Source organism: Sceloporus occidentalis, unplaced genomic scaffold (genome assembly GCF_023333645.1).
Source record: "Sceloporus occidentalis isolate IW3139 unplaced genomic scaffold, rSceOcc1.0.p SCAF_93, whole genome shotgun sequence".
Lineage (NCBI taxonomy): Eukaryota > Metazoa > Chordata > Lepidosauria > Squamata > Phrynosomatidae > Sceloporus > Sceloporus occidentalis.
In genome coordinates, this window is record NW_028317073.1 from 1,008,622 (window position 1) to 1,028,978 (window position 20,357).

The 20,357-nt window shown below is 40.3% G+C and overlaps 1 protein-coding gene across 3 annotated transcripts in view; it reads left to right on the forward strand.

The window, feature by feature from the left end:
- Positions 1-223: 223 nt before the first annotated feature.
- LOC149284420 (potassium channel subfamily T member 2-like) overlaps positions 224-20,357 on the forward strand; it is a 182,700-nt gene continuing 162,566 nt past the window's right edge. For all 3 annotated transcript variants that reach the window (XM_089496717.1, XM_089496718.1, XM_089496719.1), the window contains exon 1: positions 224-318. In XM_089496717.1, coding sequence (XP_089352843.1) covers positions 224-318 — 95 coding nt within the window. The remainder of the gene's footprint in view (positions 319-20,357) is intronic.

Below are 20,357 nucleotides of genomic sequence, written 5' to 3' on the forward strand. Positions count from 1 at the left end.
TGGCAAATGAGATCAGCAGAGGCGTTTCTGATCAGCACGCTGAGGATGAGTCTGGGTGCTGAATGTATTAAGAGCTTCAGATTCTGAACACTGTATCTGCCAGCAAGGTAATGCTGCAAAGTGTTCAAACTCAGCATCCACGCTGCCTCTTCTTGCAATCTGCAGACACTGCCAGCATCCATCAGACAGTTACTCTCCCTTGGTATCCTATGAACATAGAAGAATGGTGGATTTAGACAGTGAGGTTCCTCCACTGCCTCCTAGGTACAGATTTAGGGATTTGCTGCTAGGGGACCAGGGCTGGCAGAATGATGACAGGTAAGGTTCTACAAATTATCATTATACTGTATGGCTGTTAATCTGCAAACACCTATGCCTAGGTTTTAATTGACAAATCAATATACATAACAAGATCTCTTTGTATGACTATAAAAGCTCATGTCATTGTTAATACTGAATTCCTATTATATCCACATTGCTATTTCATGGGATGAAAGTCCAATGACGAAACAAATCCATCACAACAGATTTACAAAGTGAATTTGGTTATGCATATTTTCTTCTTTCTGCAAAAAACAGATATTGAAATCCTTGCTTTCAAAACACAGGAATACTTTTTTTTGAAAAACAGCAAACTGCAGTTTATCTGTACAAATTGTAGGAAACAAAATCATAGAATATAACTTTCTACTTGTTTGACTCAGATGCATCTATAGTGTGTACATTAAATTACTTATAGGACATCATAAGAAAGGTGGCATTTAGCACACTGCATATGATTTTGTAGATACAATTAGCCTGAAGAGCTTGCAGTTTGTGTGTTTAAGAACAAATGTTTATTTTTTTCCATATCTATATTTCTTTGGGTTGTTTCATGAAACTTAGATGAAAACAATGTGTCATAATAAAAATGATTACATTATTATAATTGTTGAGATATAGAAATATTTTTGAAGGTAATAAAGCTTAAGGTACGTGTTGTAGTGAATTATCTAGTAGTTTACGGAGATGTGAGATGTGTCAGTTTTATGTTAAAGTTTGCTTTGTGTAAAAAGAAACCTTAACCCTTACTTTGCCAAGAGGGAATGCAGAACAGTGCATGAGCAGTTTTGAAAGACCTAAGATCCTTTTGGCTACGTGCTCAGGGCAACTGCTCATATTATAGTAAACATTTCTAACAAGTGCTGTCATCCATGGGCTGTAAATATTGATTCTCATAAGTAGGTAGAAATTACAGAGGGGAAACCCATGCTTGAGTAAAGATGACTCATCCAAGTAAGGATACGATGAACTTGTCTTCATCCATATGGAGGTTTCGCAAATGGGAATCACATGGAGGTTAAGTGAATATCTGAAAATGAAGGGATTCACAGCAATAAAACACACTTTATTTAATTACATGCCAGATAACAAGACAGTAAAATTAATTAGCTTTCCTGCTTTTACTGTGCCATTGAAACTACATTTTTGTCAAAAGGTGTTATGTATAGGGATGTCTAAATGAGGGGCAATCACTGGATAACCCAAAGGAATTATTCTGTTTATTGTGTCACCTACTTAAAATGTTCTACCAGAATAAGTAAATCCAAGGTAACGTCTGGTAATTATCGCTATATTCTGTTTTTTATAGTCACTTTACAAGCATAAGTGTGCCCTGGAGCTTTACAAATGAACTGAGCAAATCACAAATAAGCTAGTGTCGTGATTCACTAATGGTGGAAAACAAAGAGTTTTCAAAGTCCATTACATGGAAGGAAGTAGAGATATTATGAAGCCACCAAGGTCTGGACTGGCCAACGGGCACACCAGGTTAATGCCCCTAGCCAGTTGTCAGGACGTCATCAGGTGGACCACCTAAACATTCCCAGTCCAGTCCTGAAGTCACCTGTATTTAAACAGGGATTGCAGTTGTGATACACCATTGGGGAAATATTGACTGAAATGCTTAGATATTAAAGCAGAACAGAATATGAGGTAGTCAGCTTCAGAATATGTGACCCTGAAGATATGCCTTAGAGACCCTTAGAGTTCCAAGGTGCGAGTCATGTCATGCTAGATATTGTGAACTCCCGTTATGCTCACCCAACTTCTAGTGGCTGGTCATCACAGGTATTGCATTCTATTTCCATCCTAATTCATTGTGACATGCCTGTGCTTATTCATTGTTATTGAGAAAAATAACATCTTAATGTTTAAAGCCACATAAGCTTGAGCAACACAGCTAAACATGAAAATTACCCAACACATAAATCATTAAAATGTATTCAGTTGTGTGTATATGCATCATTTACTATCACATCTTTCTTTTACCAGTTTTCGCAAAGGTATTTTTAGATAATCTTTGAGATAAAGTTATTAAAAGGGCTGTTTTAAATTACCATCTACCTAGAATTCTTCAATATATTTTTGCAAATATATATATATATATATATAAATTTTTTGTAAAATATAAAAGCGTATTGATTTTTTCATACACACATCAAAGGGTGTTTATTTGAACTTACAAAGAGCTTGAGGCAAAACCAACCAGCATTTGAACCATACGGCAAATCAGAAAATTAAGAGCAGAGTTATTTCTATCAATGTACCTTCTGGAAGTTATCAAATGTTCATGAAACAGCAAATACTTTTGGTATTTTCAGAAATCCTTAAATCATATGAACACCATTTCATCAAATGTAAATGCCCAGTGCGATAGAAACCTGCTGAGTTTGCCGGTATAACTGTACATAATTCAGCCTTCTGAAGCATTTGATAGAAAAATCACTAAAACAAGTCTGTTTTTTTCAGCATACTCATTTTAGGCATTACTACAAGTTGTCTGTGGGATTCGCGTATTTCAGTTCAGTTAAAGTTACCCTGCCTTATGCTTATGTCCTTATCTTGCATAAAAATGTGGTGGGACATAAAGAAGAAGAATTAGGGGTGTAACTAGAAACCACTCACTGTATTAACCTCTACAACTTGTGCTGAGAAGCTATTCCATTTACCTAGAGCCCTCTGAATAAAGTAAAACTTTCTTACAGGGATATCAGTGTCTATAAGATATCCAGTGCAGAGACTGCATTAATAAATTGCATACCTGGGAACTCTCTTTTGGGGTTAGAGTGTCTGTGTGATGTGCTGCTTCCCGGATCTCTGAGTCACTCTACTCTTTCTCCCTTGAGCAGGGGAACTGCGTTTAGCCATACTCACTCTCTGCCCAATTGCCCTTCCACTCTTAACCCATTTAATGCCATCTGGGGCTAGCTCAGCCAGCTTGCAAAGCCACTCTCTCAGGAGGAGACAAGCTCCATATAGGAAAACTCCCAGGCATGCAAAAAATGATCAGTGAAACAAACTCCATTCACTTTACAGATCCTAAATCCCTAAGAAATATTTCCTAAAATTCAGCATAATATCTTGCTGTGATAACAAAAATTACTAAATCACTTTAATTATTATTATTTTTTTTCAAATCTCCATTTATTAGATATGCATAATGTCAATACAGAGAAAATACAGGAAAAATGGTTACTATATGCATAATGTTATACAAAACAGAAGGACAGCGGACAATAATGACCCACATGCCTTAACAGGAAGCGGGCTAGTGACGACATAGTGAGCGGATCATATGCAAACGGCATGCCGAGCGGAAAATCACTTTAATTATTGAGCTTTCTCTCAACATTTTGTCTATTTTTCCCACTATTTCCTTCTATGTCTTTCTCTTGCTTCTCTCTCTTTATGCTCATTCTCCTTCTTTGCACAGCAAGTTTTGTTCTGATATGCCCTATTATTGGACAAAACTGTTCTTCACTGATTTTTTAACAAACCTTTTTAAAGCTGTTTTTAGAATGATATTTTAGAAATAAAGATGAATAAGCCTCAATTAATTCTAGTGAAATGCAGTTTGTTTGTTCCCAAGAGCACATGGCTGATTATAATTAGCATATCACTTTGATGTTCCAAAACAGGATTTTGGGGAAATCTAATAATGTGGATTGCTGATGACGGTGTGTTGTCTGCGATCATCATGAATACAAACAGTACGTTAGACCTTGTGATTTATTTTCTATGCTGCATCTCTGCTTGATCTGCAAACGTCTTTTTGTAATTCAAATAAAAGATCTAACTTTCTAACTCATCTGCTAATATTGGCTATTGTTGCCGACAGCTCCACAAGCTCACCTAATCTGGGGCTCCATCAGCATACCTGGGAACTCTCCGTGTTTGACCCGGAGATTGCCGGGTGAATTACCGCTTCCCACTCCCACGCCCCGCTCCCCGCCCATTTTCCCTTTAAAATGGGGGGTTTCCTGCTGCCGTCAGCAGGAACGCCCCCAACATCAGCTGGACTGCCCCCGACGTCAGTGGGAGTTCCCCGATATCAACAGGGACATCAGGGGGACCTCCCACTGGCGTCAGTGGGAACTCCCATCGACGTCACGGGACCGCCCGCTGACGTCAGTGGGCAGTCCTGGCCGCGTCCCCCAAGGGAGGTCTCTGGGTAGCCGGAGACCAGACGTTTCCAGGTATGTCCATCAGGTGCTGAAGTGTGGGACCAGCGGTTGGATATGCCCGTCTGCACGCTATGTGAGCATAAAAATGTAGCATGCGGCTGCGCATATCCAACTGTAGACTGCACTTACGTCATTAGGCAACAGCTGGCTTTAAAGCCCCAGGGCTGCCTCATCATCGACTTTTAGCCCTGTATATATAAATATATATATATATATAATGGATTTACATATATATATATCCATTCATCTAACATAAAACCAAAATATCTTTTAATCTGTCTTGAGATACTTTACCTGATCAAACTTTGGGGCCAGTATAGACCTGGATTTCTCAATTACCATACAATGCTGTCTCCCATACACATGTAGATCTGTGCAGGGGTGGCCAGGTGGGGCGGACTACTCCTGTGGGAGTAGTAGTGGGGTATGTCATAATGTGTGAGTGTATATGTGAGAGTGTGCGTTAGAGTGCGGTTTAGAATTTATGTTTCTATTTGTACATGTGTATGCTAGTGTTATTGTTGGTTATTGTGGTAGGGAGGGGCCGAGTGACTTAACTTGCCCCAAGGCCAGAAGACGTTAACCTTCCCCTGTATAAGTGATGATGGAAATACCTTAGATAGTCAAAGCCAATTGGGAAAATACCTAGAACAGTTTTTAGCTACAGTTTTGATTTAGATCTTTTTACTAAAATATCAAAAATAATTCACCTTCCCAAACTATTTTACTTTTGTTTCAGATGTAAAATGCAAAAACATTTTATCAAATAAAGTACAAATACAAGAACCAATAAGATCCTTTAGTTGTAAACAAATAATTGCAATGTCTGACTCCTCGTTCAGTATTAAAGTGCAACAAATGATGGGTGAACTTTTGGTAAAACAGGAAGAAAATGTATTCTCGGAAAGAACATGCAGGTTACATAGCTCTAAACATAAACATTTTCTCAAACCTTTTATACATTTATCTTAAAAGGGTCAGGGCAGTTTAAAGCATCTTGGGGCTAGTTTCAAGAATATAGAGGCAGTTACATACACTCTAAAGAATGTGAGGCCTCTTACATCCTTATCTCTTTTCCTACAGTACTATGGGTAGTTGTTTGAAATATTCAGTCAAGGACAAATTAATATTTTTGATTGTATATAATGTATTATATATATTATGATATTGTTTTAAGATTTTTTATTACCGTACTTGCTCGATTATAAGACACGTTTTTTTTCCAGATCAAATGCTCTGAAAAATACCCCTTGTCTTTTATTCTAGGTCATCTTATAATCAGACCACAAATAGAGGTCTGACTACAAGACTAAGATCCAGATCCCCCGCAGCGCTGCAAGGGACCTGGATCCTCCTCTCTGGCAGCTAGTGAACGTAAGCAGAATGAGCGCAGACAACCTCCGCTGCTACTGGCACTTTGACTTGGGCTTCTATGACGGAGCGCCGGCGTGACATGACCTTGCGGCGCTCCACCATAGAATCCCTGGCAGCAGTGGAGGTTGTCTACGCGCATAGCGCAGACTAAGCACTGGAAGGTCACGCCGGTGCTCCATCATAGAAGCCCCAGCATGACGTGACCTTTCAGTGCTCAGTCATAGAAGCCTCGACGGAAGTGTCAGGTAGCAGCTGAGGTTGTCTACGCACATTGCGCAGATGTCCACCGGCTTCCCCCACTAGACACCAGGGAGTTTGGGGGGGGCATATAGGGGGGTATAAGGCATATCTGGGGGGCAGTATACTAGGTCAGATATTCCAACCCTCCCTTTCTATATATGAGCGTGAAGGGGATCTAGTTGTGCTAGTTCAGAGAGGGAGGCTAGCTATGAACGGGGTGTGGTTGCTACCAGGAGGCCAGTACTGAAACTGGGACAGATTTCGAGAGTTATATATGTATATGAGACATAACTCTGGGATAATGCAACTCAAAATACCAGGTACAAGGTACCTGCATAGTTTACTTATAACATAACACAATATGGATTTTAATGGTCACACGAAATTTCACACACCACATATATAAGGACGAGGCACAAACAAATGCACGTTTTAAGAGGGATGTAATCTTATGGTGTCCCACTACTCCCCGCTAGTCTATTCTGAGATTCAAATTATGAGATTTCCCATACTCCCTACAGTTGCAGAAATGCGTTTGCTGATCAAGCTCTGAACATGTTGTATTTTCACATCACGAAAATCAGCAATTGCTTCTTTTATTCTTTCTATTCATTGTTATTTCTCTGTTTGCTGATGATTATGTTTCTATTGTTGGGTAAATGCTGGAGCAGGGATTCTCCCCTATAAATCATGTCTGCTTTTGTTTATTTTCTAGATGCTATTATTTTACTGTTCCAATAGTACCATAAAATGCTGTGTTTATATACATTAACACAGTGGTTCTAATTTAACGCTGCATTCTAGATCAGTGTTCTTTAACATTGCAAGTCTCTCTTTAAGTATTACTGTATAAACTGTTGTAGAGTTGGAGAAGCAAATGTTGTTAATGTTGAGTTGTCTCCTAAGTCCAGGGAGCGCTAAGGTGGGTGCACGTTATGTGAATTACGTGACCCCTTGGTAGTAGGGAGGCAGTGGCGTGGCAGTTTGCCAGTGGAGACAGGTCTCCGCAAAGGTAAGAGAGGTAGAGGGGGAGGGAGGGACAGCAGTCTGAGCTGCACGGCTGATGGGACAGGGGATGGGGAATAGTGTGTGTGTCCTCATATGTATAGTGTTAGAGAATCAATATGCGTGTGTATATGTGTAGTGTATGAGTCAGTATATGCCCTTTGCTTTATAGTGTGTGTATATGTACATGTATGGTGTTTGAGTATGTATCCATGTGTATGAGAGCTTGGTGTTAGCATGTGCAAACGTATGATGTGTGTGTTACTGTACGGTGTTAGCATGAGTGCGCATGTCAGCATTTGGTCTTAGTATTTGTGTTAATATGGTGTTAGCATGTGCGTGTCTGGTATTAGTGTGTGTGTTGGCGTATGGTATCAGTGTGTGGTATTAGAGTGTAAATTTATGTTAGTGTATGGTGCTAGCATGAGTGTGTGTGTCTATTAGTGCAGTGAAGGAAAAATTATTTTCTGCTGATTTTGTACGTTTCACCTGGTAGGTTTATTTGAACAGTGAGAGACAGAAAAACAACAACAAAAATCAGTCGGGCTGGCCTAAGAAACTCAATTTGGACATGAACATGTCATACTCTGCACTGTCAACTTCTACAGTGGAAGGCATGAGCATTTAAAAAAAAACAGTGGGCGAAATGATACTGTGCAAGGGCTAAGTGCTACTAGTATTCATAACTGGTATTCTGCCAATTTTAAAGTCTTTCTTTGAACTACAGATACCCCATACATAATTCAATCAGACAGGAACAGGAGAAGGGAATGTTAATAGTGTGTTTGCTCTATCTCTGCTATGAATTATTAAACCAGACATTGTTTAGTTCCGTACATCATACATCCCACAGGCATTTAATTGAGACTTTCTTTTACAATATCAGAAGACCTTCTATCATTTATAAGGAATAACTCCAAATATATAAGCAGTCATGTAACTAGGCACCAGAAGGCCCCATGTCCTAAATATGTTTTTGGTTTCACGTAAGTGCTCACCCGCTCATGTCCATTTACAATATTGTAATATCAGCAAGCTTGTCCTGAAACAAATCCTTCATGATACGTATTTAAATCCAAATCTGAACATTGCACTGTGAGAAATGTTGGCATTAAATAGAGGTCCTCAAATCTTCACAAACCTTTTGTTTATGTATCCAGAGCAATATCTGTTCTTGAAATGAAAAAAAGTGTTGATGATGCACCCTAGGTATAAACAAAACATTATGTGTACATTTTCTTTAAGAGATAATAAATATTGTTTCTCTCAGTTGATGGTTTTCAATAAAAAAGGAAGATTTTACACATTTATTGTGCACTATTTTTTTCTCTTTAATTGTCACTCTATTCTCAAGGTACAGAATATCCAGATATAAGCAGTATTCTTTTAATTAAAAAAGTAAAATTTCCATGCAAGGCATACAGCTGATGTGAATTGCAACACTGAAGATGGGTTTAACATTAGCAATCTAAAAACCAGTATGCATAAATAAATGCCAACATCTAATACAACCAGAGAATATCACTGTCCAAAAAAGGTTAAGGCATAGGGCTGAATTTGGACCTAATTGCCTAGCAGGAGAAAGAAAAGCATTTCATTTCCATGACCTCCATAGTGATCCAACAAAGCCAAATGAGACATTCATGACCAACCGGTAAGGGAGGAAGCATCTCAGATGATTTGGCGCATGCAACATTTCAATGGGATTCACGCTGTATATATAATACTGTATATACCATTAGAGTTAATAGGACTTTACATATATGCCCCATTCACAATGTTTTTTCTACTTTTTAATATCTGGGAGGCGCTAGTGTTTTCTATGAGTGCATATTTTTTTTTTCTGAGAAGAGTAGGTCTATAGATGGCAGAGGAAAAGGTCTGATTGGGTACCCTGAAAATATCACAGCACTGTCGGCTTATCAATCAAAAGACACTGCACTGTTTATTTAAGAATTTTAGTTTACATAGACGTAATCTCTAATAGTTAAATTTTAGTTTAACATTATATAAAGGTGAAATTCATTTCAATATGGATTGGTAATTTTTAGGGCCAGACTGGGCATAATGAGGTAGCCCTGGTTTGGCGGCCACATATGATAGGGCACACGTTTTATGCTTACATGCATGGCTTGGCATATCCAGCTGGTGGCCGCAAACTGCAATCTACTGCTGGGACTTTGCTCTGTGTTTATGTTGGCAAGTCCAGGCCTGGTAATATCGATCCACTTTGCAAGATCATATTTCAACCCAGCAGATTCCATTTCTTTATTTTCAGTCCAGTAATTGCTGCTAAATCTCTCTGCAATCTTTGTAACTTCTAGACACATCACAGCTGGTGCCAGGTGAGAATGAAAAGATAGAATTTTTTAATTTTCACCTCCACATTTTGTGTACTTTCCAAACTGTAAATGTGCCGTCCAAAGCTTTGTTCATGTTAAACTGTGAGATTGCAAAATGGACTGAAAGAAAAGTCATCTTCTGTAACAGTAGGTGATGTGCCGATGGCTGGAATCATATCTTATACGATCATAGGCAGTAAATTCTTGACAACGTCTATTACATGTTCACAAACTGGTTCGCATGTTAACCTACTTCACCAAATTTCAAATGTAGATGGGCATTTGAGTTTTAGGTATATGGCTAAACATTGGGCTTACCAAGATTTTTACGTAACCTATCAATAGCAACATATGTAGCTTAGTATATTATTCCAATGAAGAAAATGTCTTATTATCAAAATTACATTTTTAAACACATTTCTGTTGTTTACATACTCCTTATAATAACGTTTACAGTTGTTTATTGTTGTCACACTGATAAAGAAAATAGGTTAAAGACTTGTGCATGCTAAGCAAAATTAATTTGGAAAATGTTTCAGTTTTTTTCCCCGCAGTTCTTATCTGGCAGGAAATTCCGAGGCCTTTTTTGATTTAGAAATGGCAATGGTGGGAGGGGGGAGTCCAAAGGTGTAAGTCCCTGACCAGGCCCGGACTGGCCATCGGGCACACCGGGCATTTGCCCGGTGGGCCGGGGTACAGGCGGATTGACTTAGGGGCTAATGGAGCTGCAGCTCCAGGCCCCTACCTTAAAATAGGCCCAGTCAGGACCGGACTGACTGGGCCTATGCGGCCGTCCTTAACGCAGGGCAAAAGGGGCACCTGCCCCTTAAGCCCGCAGCAACTGCGACCGGGCCTGCAACTCTAGCAGTGGGCCCGCTACTTACCTGGCAGAGGTGCGCGAACCAGCATCTCTTCTTCGGCCAGGGTGACGCAGGAATCCAACAGAGCCATGTCATGTACGTCTGCTTCCCCTGTGCAGATTTGCAGAAGTCTGCGAGCGGCGCGTACATTATCAGTTCAGGTAAGGGGGTGAGGAAGGCTGTATGGAGTATGTGAGATTGAATGAAAGAGTGAATTAGTGAGTATCTGTGAAGGAGTGAGTGAATGAATGGTTGTGAATGAGTATATGTAAATGAGTATCTGAGGGAATTAATGAGTATCAATGTATGAATGAATACCTGAATGAGGGAATGATTAACTGTGAATTAGTGAATAAATATTTGTGAACGAGTGAATGAATATGTGTGTGCGATACCATGGATGTGTAAGGGGGGGCAAAGATGCAACGGGGAGGCTGTTTTGGTGGCAAAGATGCCACAGGCAGGCTGTTTTGGTGGCAAAGATTCCACAGGCAGGCTGTTTTGGTAGCAAAGATGCCACAGGCAGGCTGATGGAAACCGTCCTTGGAAACCCTCCGGATGCGGGTGTCAGTGTGGCAAAGCCTGTCCTGGTGTTTGTGATTGGGTGTCAGTGTGGCAGAGCCTGACCTGTTGTGTGTGTGTTTGGGTGTCGGTGTGGCAGAGCCTGTCCTGGTGTGTGTGGGTGTCAGTGTGGCAGAGCCTGTCCTGGTGTGTGTGTGTGGGTGTCAGTGTAGCAGAGCCTGTTGTGGTGTGTGTTTGTGTGTTGGTGTGACAGAGCCTGTCCTGGTGTGTGTGTGTTTGGATGTCGGTGTGGCAGAGCCTGTCCTGGTGTGTGTGTGTGTTTGGATGTCGGTGTGGCAGAGCCTGTCCTGGTGTGTGTGTGTTTGGATGTCGGTGTGACAGAGCCTGTCCTGGTGTGTGTTTGGGTGTCGGTGTGGCAGAGCCTGTCCTGGTGTGTGTGTTTGGTTATCTGTTTCCTTATTTACAGTAGGAACTATTTCATTTTTATCCAGAGATAAAACGCCCTTCTGAATTTGACTTCAGGTGACAAAACATTCAAGGCCCTGAAATCATTTAGTGGAAAAGATAAGGTATTGTGTTATTTACTCTATAATATTTATTTCAAGGATTAGTCGCACTAAATTGTGGCTTCAGGCTTCCCATGTTATATGACCAAGTATTATGTATATGTATGTACATATATTTTTTTTTCATAAAAATGGGCTGCTCAGTCTGAAATGCTTGGCCTATTTTTTGTCCCAGTCCGGGCCTGTCCCTGACACCTTCTGGATTCCCCTTACACTTACAGCAGCAACTCAAGGTTTAGGAAGATAGGAAGAGATCCAGACTATTTTGCACTACAGGACAACCACCAACAGCAAAGGCAGCACTGCACCAATGGATATACAAACATCCAGCCGCATGCTATGGGACTGTTATGTTCATGCTATGTGCTGATCCTTCAGAGTAAGGAAAGTTATTGTAATGATTTGGTGAGGTAGGACCCTGGATGGCGGAGTGAGCCAGGCCAAACAGGAACCAGAAAGTCAGAGAACCAATTGGGTCAGACAGGTAATCAGGATAAGCCAAATCAGAATCCAGAGACGAGGTCAACAAGCCGAATCAATACCAGACGAGCAGGAATCAGGAGCCGAATCAGAGAGACAGGAATGAGGTCAACAAGCCAAGTCAAAACGGAGCAGTCAGTCACAATCAAATGCACAAGCAAGTAGCAAACTACACCAACCAAGGGTGACCCAGAAGAGGACGCCCAGGTTTAAATAGGGAGAGGAGGAGGCGTGTCCTGCATGAAGATGTCACCCGAGGTTACAAGAGCACCTTACAAATGTAACGTGCAATATTACGTTTTGACCACAAGGTGCCGCTGTGGTACCAGTTTGCTGCGTGGTTGGCCATGTGGTGAAGACACCAACCTTCAAGCATCGCGGGAGCAGCCATGGAGCCGGACCGAAGAGGCAGGTAAGTCCTTACAGTGATAAAGCAGCGACAGCAGTAGTAGGGCACTGGGTAGACATAGGCAGAATTTCCCTTGAGCTGTAGCAGCAACTGAGACAGGGCAGGGCACAGTGCAGGCACTGGCTGGCAGACCCACAGACCTATATTGTAAGTTGACTCCCCACAGTAAGGAAGAAAATAGCGCTTCTCGGCCTTTTGGCTAAGATCAAGTGTAGTTCCCCTTGTGGTGGGGGGGGATGACACTGGTCCTCTGGCCTTAGGGTTAGGGAAAGCAATGGAGCCTGAGGTGGAATTGCCCGGGCAGAAATGCTGGAATCACCGTGTGTGGTATTGCACGCCACTGCACACGGTGAGCGCACGTTCTCACTTGCGGCCTACCAGCACTACCTTTTCCCCATGTACCTTCTGGTCTTGGGGTTAAGATTTTATTTTTGAATCCGGCAGGCCAGTAATGGTCTGTCCTTAAATTATTTTTCTTTAATTTATATAATTCACATCGTTTTTACACGAGTGCCTATTAATTTCCCCGTTTTTGAATTCACGGCTTTTGAAATTCACGGCTTGGCCACCACGATTCTTTGGTATATGTTTTTGTAACCATGTTTTTGGACACTGTTTTTCTTTTTAGAGGCAGTGAAGTCTGGACTTTGCTGGAGGAGGATTGGGAGCCTTCTGGCCCCTTCCTCTCTTCAAGAAGGCCAGCAAGGAGTCTCACTCTTCGGGGTGAGACTTAAGATCCGACCCTCCCATGGGGGGGGGTTGGAATTTGTCCGAGTTCTCCGTGAGGGAACTCGGTATCGTAGTCTGGCTTCTGCTGCCTTGTGCACAGTTTCGGCACCCAGGAGCACGCCCCTCGGGCTCCAAGAAAAAAAAAAAAAAGTAATAGTAAAGTGTGTGGCATGGGGAGGAACTGGCAGATAGGCATATGCAGACCCTTGCTACAGGACTGAATTCCCACAATATATGGAAAATTAAAAGAACTAATGTCCCAGAATAAAGAAGGAGAGAGAGGAGCACCAGCAGTAGGGCACTGGGCCTGGACAGGCAATGGGCAGACCGACACATCCAGCCACTTGGTACAGGACTACATTTCTACAAGTTAAAATATTTTTAAAATGATCCATCAGAGTAAGTAGGGAGATTGAGCTGCAGAGGCAGGATATTGGGCAGGTACTGGCATTTTAGAAAAATTAGACTTCATCCTCAGAGTAAGGCAGGGCGAGGCATAGGGCAGGCACTGACAGACAGACACATGCAGATTTTATAGGATTGTACAGGATCAAATGTTTATGCTGTCTAAAAACTAGATGTTTTGCTGGGAGCGTAAATGTGCAATTGTCCTAAACCCAATTCAAGAATAGAAAAATGCAATATGGGGTGAGCAGAAAGTATCCCATCTGGGGGCTGGAAGATGCTCATTTCTATTGTATTTAGAGTCAGCTGTGTGTCACATGTATGTGCTTAAGGGAACATCATGATTTTATGTGGTTCTACTGCATTCTACTGCATTCTACTGGGGTTTAGTATTGAAACCTGTAATGCCTTGTGTACCCACCATGCTATAATCAACAAGCAGCTCTGAAAAGTTTTTTTAACGATAAACATGAAAGGTGTGGAGTTCTACATGTAAAAAAAGACTGCTGCTTTTTAAAGTATTATAACTTTTTTAAGGGTTATACATACAATAAACCTGGATGCTATGATTCAGCAAGGTCACACTTGATCCGTAAGGACTGCAATGCTGACCGTGTTTTACAGTTTCTCTAATTGGTTTCTAGAGAAACAGAAAACCCAGTGCAGAGCATCATTATAACAACCAGTTAGTGCTTACAGCTGTGTAAGTGTAGTTTTTGCCCACGATTCTGACAGAAACGGGGAATAATGCAAGTCCCATACTAAAGAATACAAAAAAATATTTGATTGGAGTAAGAAACTCATAGATTATTAATTTAAACGGATTCAAGGCAAAATGGTAAGGGTTAAGTGCAGAGTGCTTAGCTTGCGATGTCTGTAGGTGGAAGCAAAGAGAATCTGTCTGCTTACATGCCATCTTTTGTAAATACGCATTGTGCTTCGCACAGCGCACTTAATGTTTATGTGACTTATCTGCAATGCTTTTTTATGTATGCATGTAATTGTAATAAAGTTTTGTATTAAACTAAACACCGGCTTAGTGTGATTTATGTGGCTGGTGTGTGTGGCTGAATGTGATCTGTGTCACTGTGATCTGTGCGGCTGAAAAAGGTGTCTGTGAATATTGTCTGTGTGGTTGAGTGTGATCTGTATGGGCCAAAGTGGTATGTTTGTGCCATTTGGATCTATGCTATAAAGAGAGTGGTGTGTGATTTGAGTGGCTGAGTGGTGTGCATGGTAGAGTGTGATGTCTGGCTGAGAATGATGTGTACTGCAGAAAGTTATTTGTGTGGCTGAGAGTGTTGTTGAGGGGGGTTATGCCTGAGAGTAGTGTGTAAGGCCACAGATGTGGCATAAATATTGATAGAGATACTTCCCCCGGGTTAGCCCCCCCATATTAAGAATTTTAACAAAAGATCATTGCATTTGTTAGATCTTTGTTAGATCAGGTTTGATCAACTGTTTTTTTCGTTAGATCTACTCTAAAATAGGCAATATTAACAATTTTTTTCAGGGGGGGCTAACAAAATAGGTTTGTGAATACCGCCTCCTGCGTGATAGATCTAACAGAAAAAAAAACAGTCGATCTAACCGGATCTAACAAATATCTACCAAAATCCAATAAAAAAAATCTAAATTTCAGTTGAGGGGGGCCAGTCCCCCTCATTAAATATGCAATATCTCAGTAATTAGACTAGATCTAACAAAAATCTTGTCTGATCAAACCTGATCTAACGCAGAGCTATCATAATCAGTAACATTTTAGGGGTGGGCTGGCTACGGGTTAGCCCCCCCAAAAAAGATTGTTAATATTGCCTATTTTAGAGTAGATCTAACGAAAAAAAAACAGTTGATCAAACCTGATCTAACAAAGATCTAACAAATGCAATGATCTTTTGTTAACATTCTTAATATGGGGGGCTAACCCAGGGGAGGTGATAGAGAAGAAGGTAGGAGACTCAGAATGAGAAGGATGATACTAAATATTAAGCTAAGCTTAAGGAAGCAAACCACATTATTAGATGTGCCAAAGCAGACATGGAGAAGAAAATTGCCAGGTTAACAAAAAGGGCAACACATTATCTGTTAAATATATATGTGAAATGAGAAAATGTAAGCAAGGAGTTACAAGATTAAAGACAAAAGTTACACTATATGGACAAAAGTATTGGGACACCTGATCATTGCACCAAAATGGACATTGTATTCTACTTACATAGACATTAATATGTAATTGGCATCCTCTTTGCAGCTATAACAGCTTTCACTTTTCTGGGAAGGCTTTCCAGAAGATCTTGGAGTGTTTCTATTTCAAACTCATCTAACCATGTCTTTATGGACCTCGGTTTGTGCGCTGGGGCATAGTCAAATAAATCTTGGATCTAAAACAAGATTAAGGACTGATTAAGACCCTGAGTCTTACATCAGCAAAAATGGGCAGACTAGATGGGTCGAATAGTTCTTATCTGCTCTGAGTGTGGTTTGTGCGGCTGATAGAGAATTGTGTTTATGAGGGTGGCAAGCACAGTACAGTAGCATTGAAGATATTATTGTCCCATCTACTGAAAAGTTACTTGGTTAGTATGTTAAACAAGATTTCACAGAGCTGGCTACCATCAGAAAAGGGGGTTCATATTTTTTTCAGCCCACTGCCGATCATCTAGTGTCAATATAATACCATGCATTTCACTCAAAGGGTAGCTAGGTCTAAACCCTGACTTCTTATGATATTTATTTGGAAGAAAATAGATTTTAAACATTAAGTGGTCGGAGGTAAAAGAACAAAACATTTACAGTATTGCATTACAAAATTATGTATCTCATATACCGTATATTAATAACTAAGCTTAGGCATGCGCTACATACATCTAATGCAAATCGTACTTTTAATGTTCTAAGTCTTCTTTATCCAAAAGTGTTATTGTAATAGGACCAGATAATGCTTTGTGAATACTCCAGCTACATGATGACTAAACCAACTAATAATAATGTCCCAATATCTGCCAGATAGAGAGGTCAGACTTGTCACCTTTCTGTCCATCTCCAGCTCACACTTCGCAACATCAGTTCAGGCCAAGTCATATAGGATTTAAACCTAGGACTTAAACCTAGAAGCCTGGCAAGTCATATAGTATTTAGTCATTGGGCAATCTTCTTCAGTCTTCCACAGAAATGTGAAACAGAAGACTCATGCTTCTGTATTTGTTTATTTAAGGCGGCACCATATTCTAAACAATCTAGAAAGATAAGACTATTTTTTAAGATAGCATTATGACTTAAAGTCTCTTGAGGAAGGAATTATTTTATTTCCTGAATCAACTAAAATATTTGGAGACAGGCACTTTTTAAACAAAAATACAGAGATAAAAATGTAAAATGTTCTTGCTTCTCCCATGTGTATATAGAGCCATATGTTAACAATTTCTTAAGAACACTGTTAGAAACATGCTTGGAATATTGCCTAGTGAGTTTAGTACTTATGTTATTAACTAGTTGCAGGCAGTACCAGGGGAGCACAAGCACCTTCTGGCCGATGGGGCAGGTACAGCTGGGTGCCCTCAGCACTGCCCCCCCTTCTAACTAACTAACTAACTAACTAACTAACTAACTAACTAACTAACATAATCATTAGGACATGCACACCCACTTTATCTCATACACGTGTTTATACTAGCAAACACACACTCACTGTAAGACATATATAAACTAACACACATTTGCAATCACTCTAACACACACTCATTCTCGCACACTGTCATCACATCTCACACCTCAATCACTCCACAATCACACCTCTAGAAATCATGATACCCTTACTTTGGCTGTAGCTTTTCCTTATGGCTGCTTGCACACTGTCAAACCAACTGCGCATTTGCCATGGGGTCAAATATCATAGCATTTTCCTTTTGTGGGGAATGGATGTGGGCACCAAAGTCAAAAGACATTGAGCAGTCATATTAAAATGCATTTTTTTAAATGTATTACACTTTGATAAACTGGTGGTCCTATTAATACATTTAATTCTTCCCTCTACTACGACAACCTTACAAGACTGGTGTAAGTGGAGGTATGCGGAACAAGAAAGACACCAGCATGGAATGTAAACTAGCTATGAAGGAAAACTGGTGGACTAAACCTGTCATTTTACCGCAGTGTCACATACAGATATTGTAAATGTAATTCAGAATATGCATGCACATATAGCTGAGAATATTATAGTACACACAAAAATGTTTCAGTGGAAGTCGTGGATAGATACATTCTCAATTCCAATTATATTTTGGATGGGACCAAGATCCAAATGTGGATTGCACCTTATTTTTGCCCAGAATATTTAACTACCGGTATGAATTGAAATCCATATTTTTTTAGAGTTTTTACTTTTTGTTTATGATAGGTCTTTTGCTTCTTATTCTATATTTATATATATAACTTTGTTGTGGTAGAAGAGGTGTTATATGTCCTTACCCTTTGTACCAAGGTTTTATTTCTGTTTTTGGGTTGTATCAGAGTTCAGATAAAATACTGCAGACAGACCATGCCCTCTTCTTGTCTTGCTCGTTAGTTTGTTGCTAATGAACACTTCTATCTTCTAGCTTGTTAAAATGATTACTGGTTTTCCCATATCGCCTACAAAGAAACCTGTTACTATATTACACTTGTTTCTGCTGTTTAGCTTCATTATCATTCTTCATTTATAACTTATTTAGTTTAGCTATCACATTTGTTTTAACCATTTCTCTAGTAAAATGTTCTAGAATCCACTTTTCAAGACCTCACGTTTTATCAATATGCATAATTTACTATAAAATCCACTGAAATATTATATTATTGCACTTTTCACCAAATAAAAACTTGGAGTTTATATGGTGGTCACATAGCTAACAGAGAAACATTGACCAATAGAATTTGACAGCACATAAGCCCATATATTTTGCCCGTTTGTTCCTGCTTTAAAGACTCAAGCCTTAGTCCTTTGCATCATCTTATATTCAGGATAACTATATGCCTATCCCATGAGTGTCAGAGAATTGTTGTTTCTGTCTGGTACATTAAGTAGGAAGCAACCTTGAATTGTTGGTTGCCACTCGATCAGTGGGGTTACATGTTAAAATTTAATTAAATAAAAAACAATTTCCATCAAGCCTCCATTGCTTCTCTAGGACAAATACTCAGGACCGTTGATTGATAGATGCATTCCTACATGAAACACTAATCTAATTTCATAAACAGGGATTTGCGATGTTGCTTCACTGATCCTTGAAATAACCAAAAAGCAAATGTCATGGCTGCCTCTTTAATTGTGATACATGTATCCTTTCTCACATTAACACAAATAAAGGAAGCAAAGAAAAATATTTTCTTGCTATGCGTCCTTAAAAATAGGCTTGTTTTTTCCTTTACAAAGCTGAACAAATGTGCTGCAAAGGTTAATCAAAAAAAGATTAATCAAACCCTAGAAGTGCCATCTCTTTCAACACTATTAATGCATAAACTCCATTCAACATCACAGTTTCAATAGAGCAATGCTAAGCGACTTTTTAAATTACATTAAATTATAAGATAAGCTCAAATGTTTATTTGAGGCAACCATATGTTGTCGTTTTGTTTTCTACCGAGGGTTAATCAGCTATGCCCTGTCTATCGCAGGTTTTGAGATTCTTTGAGAGATGATACATAGGACAGAATCTCACCCCTTTTGAAGACACAGATTTAGCTGTAGATTCCTGTCGAAACATAATTAGACCTTGGAGCACATCTGTTCTGTATTTCCTATCCTTTGTTCTGCCCCACAGGGTTAAATAAAATAGCAATTTGTTTTTGAAAGTCTATGTTTACAACAGCAGAGGCGTCAGGTCTGTCTGCATGAGCACAACTAAGCCAAATAGCTGTTTTGACATGAAAACGTGGGTAGAGAAAGTATTAAGACTGTGGAGCTTGTTTCTAAATTTTATGTATATACGGTACCCTGTGGCATAATTTACCATGATATATCGTATTTGCCTGATTATAAGACGAGGTTTTTTTCCAGAGCAAATGCTCTGAAAAATACCCCTCGTCTTATAATCGGGGTCGTCTTAAAATCAGACCTCAAATAGGTCTGACTATGAGGCTAAGATCCAGATCCCCCGCAGCGATGCAGGGGACCTGGATCTTCCGCCTGTGTTATGCCCCCCCACCCCACCCCAACTTACCGGTGCTTCTGAGTCCCCGGTGCTTAGTCTGGGGAGTGTGTAGAGCTCTACGCAAATCACGTAGAGCTCTACACGCTGCCCGGACTAAGCACCGGGGACTCAGATGCAGGGGACCTGGATCCTCCTGTGTTATGCCCCCCGCCAACTTACCGGTGCTTCTGAGTCCCCGATGCTTAGTCCGGGCAGCGTGTAGAGCGTGTAGGGAGGGAGTGTTAAATGGACGGGGGGGCATAAGGCATTTCTGGAGGCAGAGTGCTCTGTGAAATGCCTTTTAACCCCCTTAATGCCACTCTGCCTCCAGAAATGCCTTTTAACCCTCTATGCGCCACTCTGCCTCCTGAAATGCCTTATACCTCCCTATATGCCACTCTGCCCCATAATATGCCTTTAAACCCCCTAAATGCCAGAGTGGCATATAGGGTATAAGGCAATTCTGGAGGCAGAGTGGCACATAGGGGGGTCAAAAGGCATATCATGGGGCACAGTGGCATATAGAGGGTTAAAAGGCGTATCATGGGGCACAGTGGCATTTAGAGGGTATAAGGCATTTCTGGGGCAGAGTGGCAAGCCTGGGGGCAGATGTGCATAACTGGGGGGGCAGGTTGAAAAAAAAGAAATAAAAACAAAAACAACATATTTTTCTCAATCATAGCTTTTATTAACAAACAATAGTTCACATAGTTTACATGAATTAACATTTACTGGTAAAACTTTTTTCCTATAGGG